The 15188-nt window shown below is 32.0% G+C and overlaps 1 protein-coding gene across 5 annotated transcripts in view; it reads right to left on the reverse strand.

Moving 5' to 3' along the window:
* Positions 1–614: 614 nt before the first annotated feature.
* The window catches only part of Nep1 (Neprilysin 1), a 46638-nt gene continuing 32064 nt past the window's right edge, over positions 615–15188 (reverse strand). For 4 of the 5 annotated variants that reach the window (XM_065344109.1, XM_065344108.1, XM_065344105.1 and 1 more), the window contains 11 exons: positions 7473–7634; positions 6274–6357; positions 4524–4732; positions 3913–4092; positions 3463–3716; positions 2501–2720; positions 2226–2408; positions 1968–2130; positions 1456–1575; positions 1147–1343; positions 615–1056 (listed from right to left, as the gene is read on the reverse strand). In XM_065344109.1, the coding sequence (XP_065200181.1) occupies positions 784–1056; positions 1147–1343; positions 1456–1575; positions 1968–2130; positions 2226–2408; positions 2501–2720; positions 3463–3716; positions 3913–4092; positions 4524–4732; positions 6274–6357; positions 7473–7634 (2045 nt within the window). In that variant the 3' untranslated portion in view covers positions 615–783. The remainder of the gene's footprint in view (positions 1057–1146; positions 1344–1455; positions 1576–1967; positions 2131–2225; positions 2409–2500; positions 2721–3462; positions 3717–3912; positions 4093–4523; positions 4733–6273; positions 6358–7472; positions 7635–15188) is intronic. The other variant, XM_065344107.1, reaches the window with a different exon arrangement.

Here is a 15188-nt window from a genome sequence, read left to right on the forward strand (position 1 = left end):
CACTGGAAATTGGCATTGCGTCTCAGTCTCACTTTGACGCAATGTCAAATACTGGCACTAAAGTGCCAAACGTGCCCACAGGGGAGATGAGGCACACGATCGATGAATTTTTGAAAAAATGTCAATAATTGATCGATCGTGAATTAATTTTTCAGTGTGGAGCTATCGAGATGAAACTTTTCAACGCTGTTCGAGCTCTGCAGATATGCTTCACTGGATACGAAATTTCTTTTAAACCTCTATTCGTCGCATTCGTTTCAATACTAAATAATAATATTAGGTACTTAATAGACATATAGGTGATTAAAAAAGGCAAAATCATAATGTCGATGAAAATCAATCTTTCTAATGTTTACATAAATGCATAATTATAGATACTTCGAACATTGAAAACTACTTTCTGTATTAAAAACACGAACGAGCGCTCATGAATTTAGACTATATGTACATACAATAAAAATGATATGTAAAGTAAAAGAATGTTTCTTATGAACAACCAAAAAGTTAGGGAAAAATAAATAAATAACTCAAGTGGGTAGGTACTTGATTAAAAAGAAGATTCATACAGTTTATGTCCATATAGCAACATGATGGAAATAATTGGCAAATAAAAGTAAACACGTATATAGTCTAATAGTATAGGAACAATTACATAAGTATATAACAGGAAAAGAAACACATATAAGTACGTATAATCAAAGGAATAAACCAAAATACACCAATTTTTACAAAATACGGATATACTCCTACAATACCTATATTACTGATTACTTGGATTGTCTTTTACCATACCACACATTTCTTTGTAGGATTCATTCTAGTATTTGGAGGACAATCGAATGCTTTTGCAAAATCATGCGAATTGGATAAAGGACCAATTACTCTGAATTTACCAGGAGAATGAGAAGAAGATCTTAGTTTAGCCAATGCTTCTTCGGGTCTCATAGATCCGCACCAGATTTGTCCGTAATTCAAAAAGAATAATTGCTCGTGAGTTAGATTCAAACCAGGAAGTAATGGCTCGTCTCCAAATCGTTCTACGTATTTTTGGTAAGCCTATAAAATATAGTCGAAGAATAATTAGTTGAAAATTCTCTAAAGCAGGTAGGTATACGTTTGGCTGCATATGGAATTCACGACTCTTACTCTGAATGATTGTTTCAAGCCTCCATTATCTGCTATGTTTTCACCCACCGTTAAATGTCCATTTAAATACAAATTGATCTCATCAATTTTGTAATCCGAATATTGATTTATGATGCATTGGATTTGCTTCTTGAATGCTTGTATCGTAGCATTGTTCCACCATTCTTTCATATTGCCACTTTTGTCGAATAATCGACCTGGTGTACAAAAATTATCAAAATTGAAATACCTAGGTAAACCTTTTTTTAAATTGGGTGATTAATGAACGAAAATTCAAAGTAATATACGTAGTCAATATTATAATGTTACCTCGGTCATCGAAACCGTGCGTCATTTCATGTCCAATAACAACGCCAATGCCACCGTAATTTACAGATTTTGGAAAATATTTGCTGTAAAAGAAAGGTTGTAAAATACCAGCAGGAAAAACTACAACATGAAAAAAAAATTTAATACGTGTGAGTAGATACTTTATTGTGTATTTTTCTAGAAATAGGATTGGGCAGGATCAATTTAGGTACTTATACTTTTATTTCAAATCTGAAAATATAAATGTTTAATTTTGAGGACAGGTTTATCGGAAAATTGTTCAAAACATGATATTAAAAAATTAGGAAAAAGAATTAAAAAGTATTAAAAATCATTAGTTTTTTTTTTTTTTTTTTAAGATGAGTGTTTAATTAGGTACATATTTAATATTAAAATTCAAAAGATATGTCTATCGCCAAAAATTAAATTTGATTTTTGAGCTGGATCCCGTTTCGTTTGGGTAATTATATTGCCCGACCCTACATAAACATTGTGATTAAAATTTTACCCACCTATGTCATTTTTGTTTGGGCTGTAAAACGCATTCACAACAGCTGGTTCAGTGGTCCATTTATCTCTATCTACTGGTTTACGAAGTTTATCCATATTACGAGAACATTCAAATTGCAAAACGTTAAACATATTTCGAAAAAAATGCTGATGAGTCACATTTAACTGCAAATAAATAAATCGGATGAGTAACCATAACACATTTGTAAGTATCTACATTAAGAACTTGAATTCGAAAACACAATTTAAAAGATTCTTACTTTTTGATACTCAACATCTAATTCTTCAAATTGAGTAAGAATCTCTGGATAACCGATTCTCTCATTCATTGCTTCTGCTTTCTCTCGAGCTAACTTTTTCGTCTCTTCATCCATCCATTCGTTTTCATCCAATAATTCGTTAAACGCTTCGCGAATATTGCGAATCATTTCCACAGCTGATTCCTTTCAAAGAACAAAATCATTCTCATGAGATCATTATCGAGTACTTAATTTATAAAGCATAAATATTTTGTTGAAACTATACTGATGATTACTTTACTATCGGGATTAAAGTTTTCTTGTATGAAAAGAGCTCCTACTGCCATGCCTAGTCTTTTATTTGTCCATTCTACACATTGACTCCATCGATTTCTTTCACTTGATATCCCGAGTAATACTTTTTTAAAAGCTAGACACGCCTGTTGATAACCATTTGTCATATGTGGAAGGATATTATTCATGAGTAATCTCCAAATCGCATAATTTTGAACTACTCTGCGTACAAACACGTAAATATATGTTACATTACATATTAGGTATTGAAAAAGATATTAGTATTTTTAATAATTGTACAATTGATCTTTTTGTAAATATTTAAATACCTAAATACTTCATCTATTTTTTTTTTTTTTTTTTTTTTTTTTCATACACATTAAAAAGTTTGAAATTGTGAGAACAATATCACAACTTTTCAATTTTATTACAAAACAAGCTCAAATACCTACACCAGATGATAAGAATAAATAACTAAAACATGTTTTTCGTTCAAAAAAAAAAAAAAAAAATGAGGTACATATAATTCAAGTGACATGACATGAGGATTTTTTGAATGATGTTTTGAATGAATTTTAGATTTTCATTTGATATTCTAAACGATTCGAAAACAATATTCTAAATTTTAATGGATCGTAAATGTTTTTTTTTTTTTTTTTTTTTTAATAATTCTGACACATTTTTAAAGTAGAAGCGACTATAATTTGATTCCTATTTAGTCTTTATTATCTTCAATTTTGAAGTTGGTCTAATATTACAATAAAATTGAAAAAACATTTTCCGTAACTTGGCCCCTTCATTTCCCAAAGTCGGTAAACCAATCTACACTTGTGTAGCTTGAATTGGGTACTACATAGAATTGTAGGTATTACCTCTAATCTATTGAAATCTTTTCCCCCTATATTTCATAAATACGAAAAAAATTATATCATGATTATTGATTAAAATAAAATATAATACAAACCTGTGATTTGTAGTCGCCAGAACTTTGTTCAATTTTATGTAATACGGTAAAGAATAAAAAACAATCGGTTCGTCATCTTTCAACATAGTGAACAAAATTTGATAAAAATATTGACTCCAGTTAATTTCAGGTACTTTGGTCTTCAACTCGGATAACGTTAATTTGGTGTATATTTCGCTAGTATCTTGGCGATCAGTTTCCGGAACTGTAATCTGGAAAAATATACGACGATCAACAGTTGCCGGTCGTGAAATCTGCAAAAATGTATTGGTAGTAAACGATTCTAGGAGATAGAGGATTGGAAAAATGGAATTTTTGTGATATTTCGAAGTACCTACCCAACGTTAAATAATATAGCCCACACATTACCTAGGTATTTATATTACGAAACATTTATGAGTAGTCTATGTAGGTTAGTTAGGTACTTCTATTTATGAATAATATAATTACACTAGCTAGACGTATTTCAAAATCCAAGACATCTTTCATTTCTTTCACAGCATCTTGTTGATCAGCTCCGTATAAAGTTGCTACAGTGACCATATAATTATAATATGCAGTTAAGGTGCCATCGCTGGTGTTTTTCAAGAAGTAATCTCTTCCTGGGAGACCAAGTTGAAGTTGATCCATCTTTAAATTGAAAAAAAGTGATTATTTATTTACCTAGTTTCCTACGTCAAGTTTCCAATAAGTGGTAGAAACATTATTGAACAGACACATTTGACACTTTGGTGGGATTTTCCTTCTTCCATCACAATTGTCAAAATATAACAAAAAAATTTCACTTTGGAGTATTGTTTGAAAAAAATTCGTTTTTCTCATTCAAATTTAATGTAAAAAAAAAAAAAAAAAAAACTAGATTGAAAGTTGGTATTACGAAAAAAAGGCTTGAAAATTGAAAATTGCGTACAATTTTTACTCACCTTGTCTACCTATAGGTACTTTTAAACAACTCAAAAAATTTCTTAATTAATTTTATTTAGGTATAAGTACACAAAATCTGCGTCATATGTGTCTGACGATTCCTGGAAAAAATTTCTCGACAAGTACAGAATACTCACTTGTATCACATGAAGCGAAGAATTTTTATCATCAGGACCAACCCAAACTTCAAACAGGATACCCTCATTCAACTCTTTTTTCAATTGTCCCAACAATTCCTCCATAGAAAAGTTTGCTCGACTCGTCCATCTCTTATCAGCAACCGGCCAACCGCCGAACGAGTTCACTAATTCTTTCATTCGTTTCTCGCCATTCAATTTAATTTCGGCTGAAATAGAATAAAATAATGAAAATTAATTGAAAATTCACCCTCTTTTATCGGGATTTTCCCGTCGTCGCGTCATAAGTGAAAGAATAAAAGCTCAGCTTTTGTGTTTAATTCAGTTGAAATACATTTTTCCGCGCTCTATATCTTTCCCCTTTGATAAAACGCAAGTATATTGTTTTGTATTTGAATCTTCCCTCGTTGCTTTATTTAAGATGACTTGATATTAAATAAACAGCAATTATTGGTGAACCTATAATATTCTACACATTCATATTGCATTATTTGTCAATTTTTTGCAATAATGTGTTTTTTTAGAAATCGCCCTATATCGAATAATTCGTATAATTTTTTTCCCGATGCGGATTGAAACTATATACTCGATGAAAAGACAATAGGCTTTTTAATCTGCCTCTAAAAGGTAAACAAGACGTCATCTCTATACGAGTAGAGAGTTGAAAATGGTAAACAAAATTAACAGAAAATAAAAATAAATTATTTATGCTCAACACCGCTTTTAAAACGCGTACCTATCTATAAATTATTTTCATTATTTTAGACCTACACATACTGTTTATACAAAATGATAATTTAGGCTGCTGAAGAAGATTATTATAATGAAAACGTCGAACAAAATTTCAAAAAAGGAATAACGAAGTCGGTAGGTAGCTACATTATATGTAATAATGTAATAAAATAAAAAAAAATAATAAATTTAAAATCAGCCCAAGGTGAGAAAAACTACTTATGTACTTATTTGTTGGAAATTAACTGAAAAAATAAATCCACAAATTTGGTTAGAAATGTGATCACTGATCAATGTTTCTGAATAACGTAACAAATAAATAAGTAAGTTTCTTTTTTAATTATTTACCAAATAATTTAGTCTTTTTATTTGTTTTTTCTCATTTCGAAATTTTTTTAAATTTATTATAATTAGTTAAAAATCATTGAAATAGGAAAGTAGGTACGATTTTTGATGAATTTTTGTAAATCAAGCAATTTATTTTCTTACAAATATTTCCACATTTTGTGCCATACCTATTGAGGATGTTACTTCATTTAAAATTTTGCAGCGTTTTTAAAAATATGTAGGTTGGTACGAGATGATTTTGTAGGTATTTAGGTAAGTATCTCAATTTTTTTTGAAATTTCTACAAAATACTTACATAATTATCAAATTTCAATTTTCAAGTATAGGTAGATAATAAATTTTTAAATTTAAAAAACCACTTTTTAATAATACGAACACAATATGTTTTACTTAATACTTTGAACAAATTTTCATTTTTTTTTTTTTTTGTATGAATTGAATTACATATGTGTTTCTGTTTTCTGTATTCTAATTTCTAACATTTCAAAACGTTACTTAATTTTTTTCAGTTTTTCCCTCGATTGTTTTCGGATTGTTTCTTGAAGAAATTTTTCCATTTTTTTAAATGCAAGTCACAAATGATTTTTTTTTCATTTTCTAATATTTCACCAACTTACTTAATTCGTGTTCTTTATATTTAGGTAAAGAAATATTCAAAAAATATATTTACATGTATTAATGCACGACTTGTACACCATTTTCGCTTTCCTGGTCGCCGAATTGTCTCTATTATTTATCGGTTCTTCGAGCAATCCTGAAAACAATACGATATCATTCTTTCAATGATGGAAATTTCACAAATGAAAAATACGTAGAAATTACCAGGTAAGTGGATGGGTAAAAAGCACATTATTTGATAAATTATTATAATTTAACGGCGCGGCGTACTGCCAGATGAACATTTTGAATAGATATCCAAACCTTTTTTCTACTCAATTTTAATGAATGATATAACTTACCGGCTGACGTGACCAGAAGAAAAACTAATGGATACTTGTTAAAGGATAAAAATTAGGTACTTTGGAGAGATGAAAAAGTCACGCAGGAAAATACTCGTAATTCAAGTCTTGACATCAGAGATTTGTGTTAATACCGAATTGTAAGTAAAGCATTTTAAAAAATAACGTTGTTTTGCTCGCGTTTTTAAATCAGTACTAGAAATAATACAGAGATGTTTTGAAATCACGGATAATTTGAATTTTTTCATTTTATTATTGTACATAATTATTTAAAAATTATGCACGTTTGATCAATGATGACAATTTTTTTAATAGTTCAAAAACGAACCAAGAAGCTTTTCTAGATTGTCAAATTAAAAAAAAAAAAAAATCGTACAAAAGTGAAACTCATTGCAGATTTCATATTCATCAGAGTTGAGAGCTGAATTCTCTTCATTTTGTTATCCTTTCATAATTTCCCTACTGACCATCGCGTACTCTTATTAAAATTCAACGCTCAGAGTAACATTTCAATAAAAAAAAAACCTTCATATATCAACGTCTTTTTCCGGAATTTTCAACATTACATGTTGTCCATTTACCTGCTCATATGAGTGGCACAAATACCTATTTGAATTCGTGCAGAGTTTATTATACTATATCTTTTCAAGTTTACGTGTATTACGTACCGAATAATGTTTATAAATTGTTTAGTGTTTTTATTCCGCGATTTTTTTTTTTATCCTAGCTTTAAAAAAATACCCATGTATGCTGGTAAGAAGCTATAGGTATAAAATGACTTTCCTAATTTGATAAAACAGTTTAGAAAATGATACGCCTCGACGTGATATTTTTTTTTCGATAGTAAAAATAGAGTTAGGTACCTACGTTACCTCCTTACTTAAATATTTAACAAAATTTTGTTGCTTACTTCTCAATACATGTTGCAATTGATCAGCCAATACTTCGAACGTTGTTATACTACTTCTGTCTTCGGGTATCACATGTATCTTATTCCACATTCCACAAGCGTATTCGAAAAAATCGTCGCAAGGGTCTACACTTTGATCCATTCCAGTGAGTAAAAATGCAGCTAAAATTAATCAATAACAAATTAAATAAAATCAAGTTACCAAAAAAAAAGACACAGCTATAAAAATGTCTAAAATGAATGTAATATTTAAGAGAAAAAAATTAATTTTGATGATTGTAACACGACGCAGCAATGATACTTATACGTTCTATGAAAAATTCTGAATATAAAAGTTGAACGTTATAAAGCTTGTATTAAGAGTTAGTTTTATGAAATTATGTTTTTCTGAAGATGACGGTGGTTTTGACAATTTTGACGTAAATTTGATTCAAGTACGTAATTTTAGTAATAAACATTGCTAGTGTTTGTTTGTTTAATGCCCACAGTTCTACTTAATAAATTACCAAAGATGCTGTTTCTTTAAATCCAACTTGGAAGATTAGAGTTGACAAAACGGCTGACTTTTCCAACTTTTTTCCATTAACCACGTAAGAAACTTTGTTTTTCTTAGGAAACAAATTCTAGTTGTATTGGTACATGATTCTCAACATCGTTTGGTATCGAATTTATGATCCCTGATAGGTCGCAGTTCTTGACCATTTTTTCCTGTTTTGATTAGCGAAATTCCCGTCTTTCTCAGTTCCTCATCTCCATTTTATTACATGTTGACATTGGTTTTTAAAGAAAATTTTCAAAGTTTTAATTGAAAAAGATTCACAACTTACAAAATATTTAAAATATTTTATTCGTACTCAGATTTTCAATTATTTTCATGTCATTTTTTAATTACTTGTCTAGTTCAAATAATGGTTTTTTTTTTTTTGTTAAAACAGTAATTTTTGCAAGACTTTATTTCATTTTGATAATTATTTAAACAATTTTTCCCAATTTTCACCATTTTTTTGTGTTTTTGCTGGGTATTTATTTTTATAAGAGATTTCAGTTCGAGGAATCAAAAAATCTACGAATATTTCGCCAAAACCGTAAACTACCTAGCTAAATAGATACGTTTAGGGCGAATTTATGTAGGTACCTAGACCTACGTAAAAAGAACCACATTTTCAAATATTTTTCCGAAATTGTCAATCGTATTTTCACAAAATAATGCAAAGTTGATCTTTTTTCATTCTTTTTTTTTTCTAAATTAAAAAGATTCCTTTTTCGCTAAAAATTGTTCTGAAACTAAAAATATAAAAATACCTGACGGTTGTCGACTTCTCGCGTGTTCCTTGGTATTCACTATTTAGTCTTCCTTCGTACGGCCGTTAACCCTTAAAGACCCAGGCTAATCCTGAGATGTTGTGTGAAAATGCTTTCAATTTCCTGAATTAGATCATCACAAGCATCACTTTAACCCACAGTTTGCCCCCCAGCCCCTTAAAGCCGTCTCGTAAAAGCCATACCGATTTATTTAATTTTCCTTGAAAACCGAGAAAGCAAAAACCCCAATGAGGTCAATCATGAAACTGAATGATATAGTATCATTAGGTGTACTGAATGAGTGAAAGCATATCCCCAAAGAACACCCCACCCCTTTTTGGGGGGCAAATTTTCAAAAAAGTTGGGATAAAAAAATTGGACCCATGCTCCATTTTTGGATAAACATATTGATGGTAGACCCTTCACAAAATGAAATCATGAAAGGTGTGAAAATGGTGGACCAGAGCGATTTTTTGAAAATTTTATTCGCTTGTCTCGATAAAAACCCGAAAAAACAGAGCATGAATACGCAAAGTACATAATATGGGAAATATTATCAAGTAGGCTTGAAATGACAGAAACAAGAATTGAAAGGAACACAGATGCTTTTAACAGCACATAAGTTCAGATAATCTACAATCCACCCATCAAATCTGTTTATCACTCCGTGGATATTCTTTCTCGATATTTGTCACCAAATAGTTACATCCTACAAAGGTTAGCAGTACGATTGTTTTTCTGCAGAAATATCGAAATAGGTTTATCAACCACTTTGAAAAGCTTTACACAGTCAAATTGCAGCACTCCCTGGCATTTCATAATGTTCAAGCATTCATGAAGAAGTCACTATCCCTTCTCGATCAATGATAATGTAGTTCTACACCATGAAAATTGCACGAGCAGAAGTCGAGGTTTACAATCATGAGATTGTGTCCAGCTTATGACTACAGGATTCAGGGGATTTGAGATTCAGTAAAAAGCTTTCAACTGTTGTTCAACCACAACTCTGAACTTTTGAATGTTTTGAGAAATTCCTGCTGAAGTTGATATTCTTTCTCGATATTTGTCAACAAATAGTTACATCCCGCAGAAGGTTAGTGGTACGATTGTTTTTCTGCAGAAGTATCGAAATAGGCTTATCTACCACTTTGAAAACCTTTACACTGTCAAATTGCAGTAGTAGGGGAGTTTCGCCGGTTCTGAGCCACCCCCCGCAGGAGCAATGCTTCCTGTGCTCCTGTGGCTCCTGCGAGGGGTGGATTTGCGTGTAAATTTCTGGCTCAGAAATGTTTGCTCCTGCGAGAGCTAATTTCTTACGATTTCCTCCTGTGAGAGCAAGATTTTTTCCTAGTACCCAAAATCCTTTAAAGAAAATACCTCTCTGTTTTACATTTACCACCGAATTGTAAAGCACAAGGAACCACGACGACGACGACGAATGGGACCCCCTACCCTCTCCCCTCCTCTCTCATCCGACCAAGAAATCCACCCCCCCTCCCTTCCGAAGCTTATATAAATAGAGACTGACGATTAATTTTCTTTTTTCACATTTTGTGCTCTTGCTGAGTGGTTGTGATGATGTTTTCCAAAAAAAGTGTTCATTTTAATCCAAGGGTCACTGTTTTCAATTTTGAGCAAGATGAATTTGTGTCAGATTATCGAAATGCTAGAAAGGGCCCCTGGAAACAAGAATTGCTTGATAGAATGCGTTTCAAACGAATAATTAAAAAAATTCAAGCAATTTTAGACCCTGTACTGTGCAAAGAACACAGGGAAAAAGTCTATCAACGTATGCAATAGTTCACCTATACTTTTCAAAAATGAATTTATTTGAATATTTACCAACAGAACTATTATTGGAAATATGTGTATATTTAACCCCTCGTGATTTATGGATGCTATTACGAGCTCAACTTGAGGGGGGTGTAAATATAATAGCAAAAAATATGCTGACTCGCAAGTATTTCAATATTTTGACTGTTAGGTGTTCTAAAAGTATTAAAAATACAAGTCAGCATTGTAATATTCCCTATGAAGAATATTTATTATCTTTGTATGGGGATACTGAATTATTTATTTCTGGAATTTTAGAGATTTGTGTAAGTGGACATCAGCCTTCCCAAATACCAAGCCAATATTTTTACAATGAATTGGAATATTTCAGTCCTGATATTGGATGTGACTTTTTTTAAATAGATTTCGACGATCTTTTTGTATTTTGTACATTTGTACCACTCTGTTGCCTTAGTATGGTGTTTTGGAGAGTTTTTAAAATACCAGACTTGACTGTTACTGGTGATTATTGTTCACTAACTCGTTTTTTTTGCATCTCTCATCATTTCACTAATTTTATTTACAATAAATACAGGTTGGGTATGAATGTAACTGAGGCAAATCTAGCCAAGACTTTATATTTAAAATTACCTGCCCACTTTAGCCTATCTTACGGGATGGTACCTTTTCCAAAGCTACCAAAAAACTCTCACAAGCCTTACAAAGCTAGCTGTGGATGCGGAACTAATTGAGTAACGTATTTCACAGGCACGCGAACATTTTGTTAAAGGAGGGTCGCGGACACAGCATACTACCTTATATTAACGTATTTCTCTTACCCACCCACCTATTGATTTTCATCCCTTTACGTAAATTACATAGATCTATTTAGATGTGATTTCAATGAAAGATCTCATCAAAGGATAGGGTTATAACAGCACTCCAACTTGGCGCCATGGCACCATCAAATATGTAGCAACTTCAGTTCAATGAAAAAGGTCTTTTTAAATACTGAATCAAATGTCACACAATAATTTCTTTAAGATGACGATTTCAATCAAATGGGGTAGTTTCTTGGTGGTGTTCTCAGAGGTAGGTATCTATAACAGAAAGTTTAATTCAATGAGAAAGGTCCGATCCAGATAAAATCACGAAATAATGTATTTAAATTCTAACATGACGTTTTCTATCAGAAGGGGGTAGGTTCTGGTGGTGGTCTCGGAGGTAGGTATTTAAAAAATAAAATTCAATTTAATAAGAAAGGTCAGTTGTTTTCAAAATCACGAAATAATGTATTTAAATTCTAAGATAATGTTTTCTATCACAAGGGGGTAGTTTCTCAAGGGTGGCAGTGCCATATCCGAATCAAAGATGTGTTGAATAGGATATCTAAAATTATTTTTCTGTGAGAAGGGTCAGTTTCTTATGTGTGGTCTCGGAGGTTTCTGGGGGATTTCTACATACAGAAAAATTATAAAATGAATGGATGGAGGGTTTTAATAATCATTTATGTTGTCTTGCTCAACTGACTCACTTCTCTGCTGTTTTTGTCATCGTTTTTTTACAATACAAGTGCTGTTGCTGTTTGTTTGTTTGTAACCAATTTTAATTTCACACAGTTTGGCAAATTTTTGACCAATATTTAAAAAATGTATCCAACAAGGAAGCATTTTATGTGTGATATTATGAAAAGTAATCGCGAATATTACTATTTAGAAGATGTTAACAATAAAAAAGCAAAAAAACGTCTCTTTACTGATCAAGTGCAAACTTTAGAAGATCTGTGTGGCTTCGAATTACGTCGCACTTTTTTGCCACTGAGCAGGAAACGTTTATGGATGGAGCTACGAACCAACTCACAACCATGTGCCCGACCTCACCTTCGAGCTGAACTCCGTGATCGCTACATAGCAGATACCAAGGCCTTTTTTTATCCTGGTAATGGTTATTACGTAAACATTCAAAAATCTGAGCGATGTCACCAAACGGAACTAATCATCTCAAATATTGTTAATATTATGGATAATGACGCACCTCTCAATGTACTTGAAAAAATACCTTACATAGACATTATTAGAGAACTGCCAAATTTTTTGTCCGAATTTCTAAGATTTGACCCTGAAGATATTTTAAAATTTTATAATGTATTCAACTCTCCAATAGATCTTATAAGTGAACACATTTGGTTCATATTTTATGGTAGAAAGCCATTATCAATAGTGCATGAGAGATTCTGTAAAACTGGTTGTGAAAAGGATTGGGGTATAGTTGACGTTTCAAGTATGTTTCCTTCATTGAAATGCAAAGTGTGTAGTTTTGCTGAATTTATTTTAGAGGAATGGAAAGAGGGGAGGTGGTTAACAGATAGAAACATGCCTGATGATGAACTGAAAAAATACAACTCAATGGATGAGGGGGTGAGTGGTATTGAGGAAAAGGGGGCGTGCGGTCTCGAAAAATTATGGGACGAAGTATTTCGCATGCGGATTGTGAAGAACAAGTACAACATTTCATATTTTCTGACAATGTTAATTGCGGATTATTATTTCAAGTATTATCAAACAAACTATAAAAAATTGGAACGTGAAGGAGACAAAATTGATCCTCCTATAAAATATCTAGAGGATTTGAGATTTGATTTGGAGTGTGTTATGTTAGGTTTCACTGAGAAAAGCATGGATGAAAGTGCTTTTGCCAACCACTTTTTTATTGCCTCATGGGATTTCCCTATGACTAAAAAGTTGGAAAAATGTCTAGAAAACATTCGATTAGATCTGTTGGAGCGTGATTTTTTGAGATATTTAGTGAAAGACAGTGTTATGTGTATTCGCTTAGCTAATTTTTTTGATAAGTATTCACCTAACTATTTTTTATTCAGTCAATGTGTATGGGAAATGGTTGGCTACCCACCCATCACTAACCGATGTTACTATCATAAAAATAAAATATGTTCAGCTGGATTATTTGCCAACTTTGTGCTTAGCTGTTGGAGTGTAAGAATTCATAACTTCTCTCATATAGAAAATCTCTATAAAGTGCACATAGCATATTGTATACTCATGCCTGAAATACCAATTGACAAATTTTCATTGCAATATTATGTCTGGGCAATAGACCACCCTGAATACCTCGAACAAGCAATGAGCCAAGTTAAAAATTATCCCTACCACCGATATAATATGCATTTTCTTCACGATCAGATTAATAGTAATGAATTTTATTTAAGTTGTGGTTGCTACAGAAAAATACGTTCTTAAGCATAGTTTGAAAAAAATTTATTCTATAAAATGAAACTATAATTAAAATATTACATCTAAGTAGCTGTTTAAGTTTGGGTAAGGAATAAATACAATTAATAAAGCATTTAAACATAGATCTGAGTTTTTATTCAAATAACTTACAATAGGTAGGTACCTACATTCGTGGCAGGTAGGTAGTTTCTAGCCTACTTCACTTTTAGAGCTAATTTTTGTGTACTCTGTACAAGCTCTGGCTACCTGGATTACTTCACAGCATAGTAAAATAATTACTAATACAAATGTAACCATGTATAAAAAGATGAAAAATAACAAAAGTGTTTCTCCACGATTCAATGAATTGAGTGTCAAATTATTCAGGGGTAAAGTGGTGTTTGCTTTGCCTACTGTAGACAGCACAACAGAGATGTTTTCACTTTCAATCTCTTTCAAACCTGGTGATAAAAAGGTGGAGGTGTTTGGTGTAGGCAGCACAGCTGATCGTATACCTGTATTAGGTACCCTTATAGATGAGTCAATACTCTTGGTTGTGTTTACGGTAGTGTTTAGAAGGGTCGTTGGTCCGGCAACAAAACGCTCGTTTTTTTTTAAATTAAAAATCACCTCGTCTATGCTTGAGAACTGCTGGGCTTTACAAGTGTATTTCCCATATGTGGATTCCTTATTCAGAGTGATTTCTAAAATACTTGAATTTTCGTTAGGCTGTGTAATAATGACACCTTCTTTACCATCCCATAAAGGGTAGGTATCTTTGAACCAGGTAATATTTGGCGGAGGTACAGCTACAGTGTCACATTCGAGCCAGACAGTTTTATTAAAATCAACTCTAAATTCTTCATACTCATTTTTCAAAATTTTCACCGGTACAATTTCTTCTAATTTTACAGGCACAATTTTTTTCCACAAGTGACGATCCATATACTCGAAAGCATTACACTCATAGACACCTATATCCTTTTCTTCAACTCCAGAAATTTCCAGCTTATTTCCATTCAGTTTGATTCGTCTATTTTCAGGAGAAATTAAATTATTATTCAAGAACCATGTATATTTAGATGCTGTTGATTCGGCAAAACAGGGGAGGGATACATTAGAGTTTTTTCCGAGGTTTGTATAAAATACTTTTCTGCCTATATAATTATCATACTGAACAACGTGTACATTTATTTTCTCTTCAACCAGCTTCCCCTCTGAAGAGTACCCAGCACATGTATACTGTCCTACTGCATTGTCTTGAATAGTTTTAATGAGTAAGGTAGAGGTCCTATTATTCTCACATTTAGTGTCAAATGCCTTAATCTCCTTATTATCCATCAAGCCCACAGCTATGCCTGTTGGTCCATACCAAGTGAGCAGTGTCACGTTCTGCCAAGTTTTACATGTG

The sequence above is a fragment of the Planococcus citri genome, chromosome 1, assembly GCF_950023065.1.
Source record: "Planococcus citri chromosome 1, ihPlaCitr1.1, whole genome shotgun sequence".
Classification (NCBI taxonomy): domain Eukaryota; kingdom Metazoa; phylum Arthropoda; class Insecta; order Hemiptera; family Pseudococcidae; genus Planococcus; species Planococcus citri.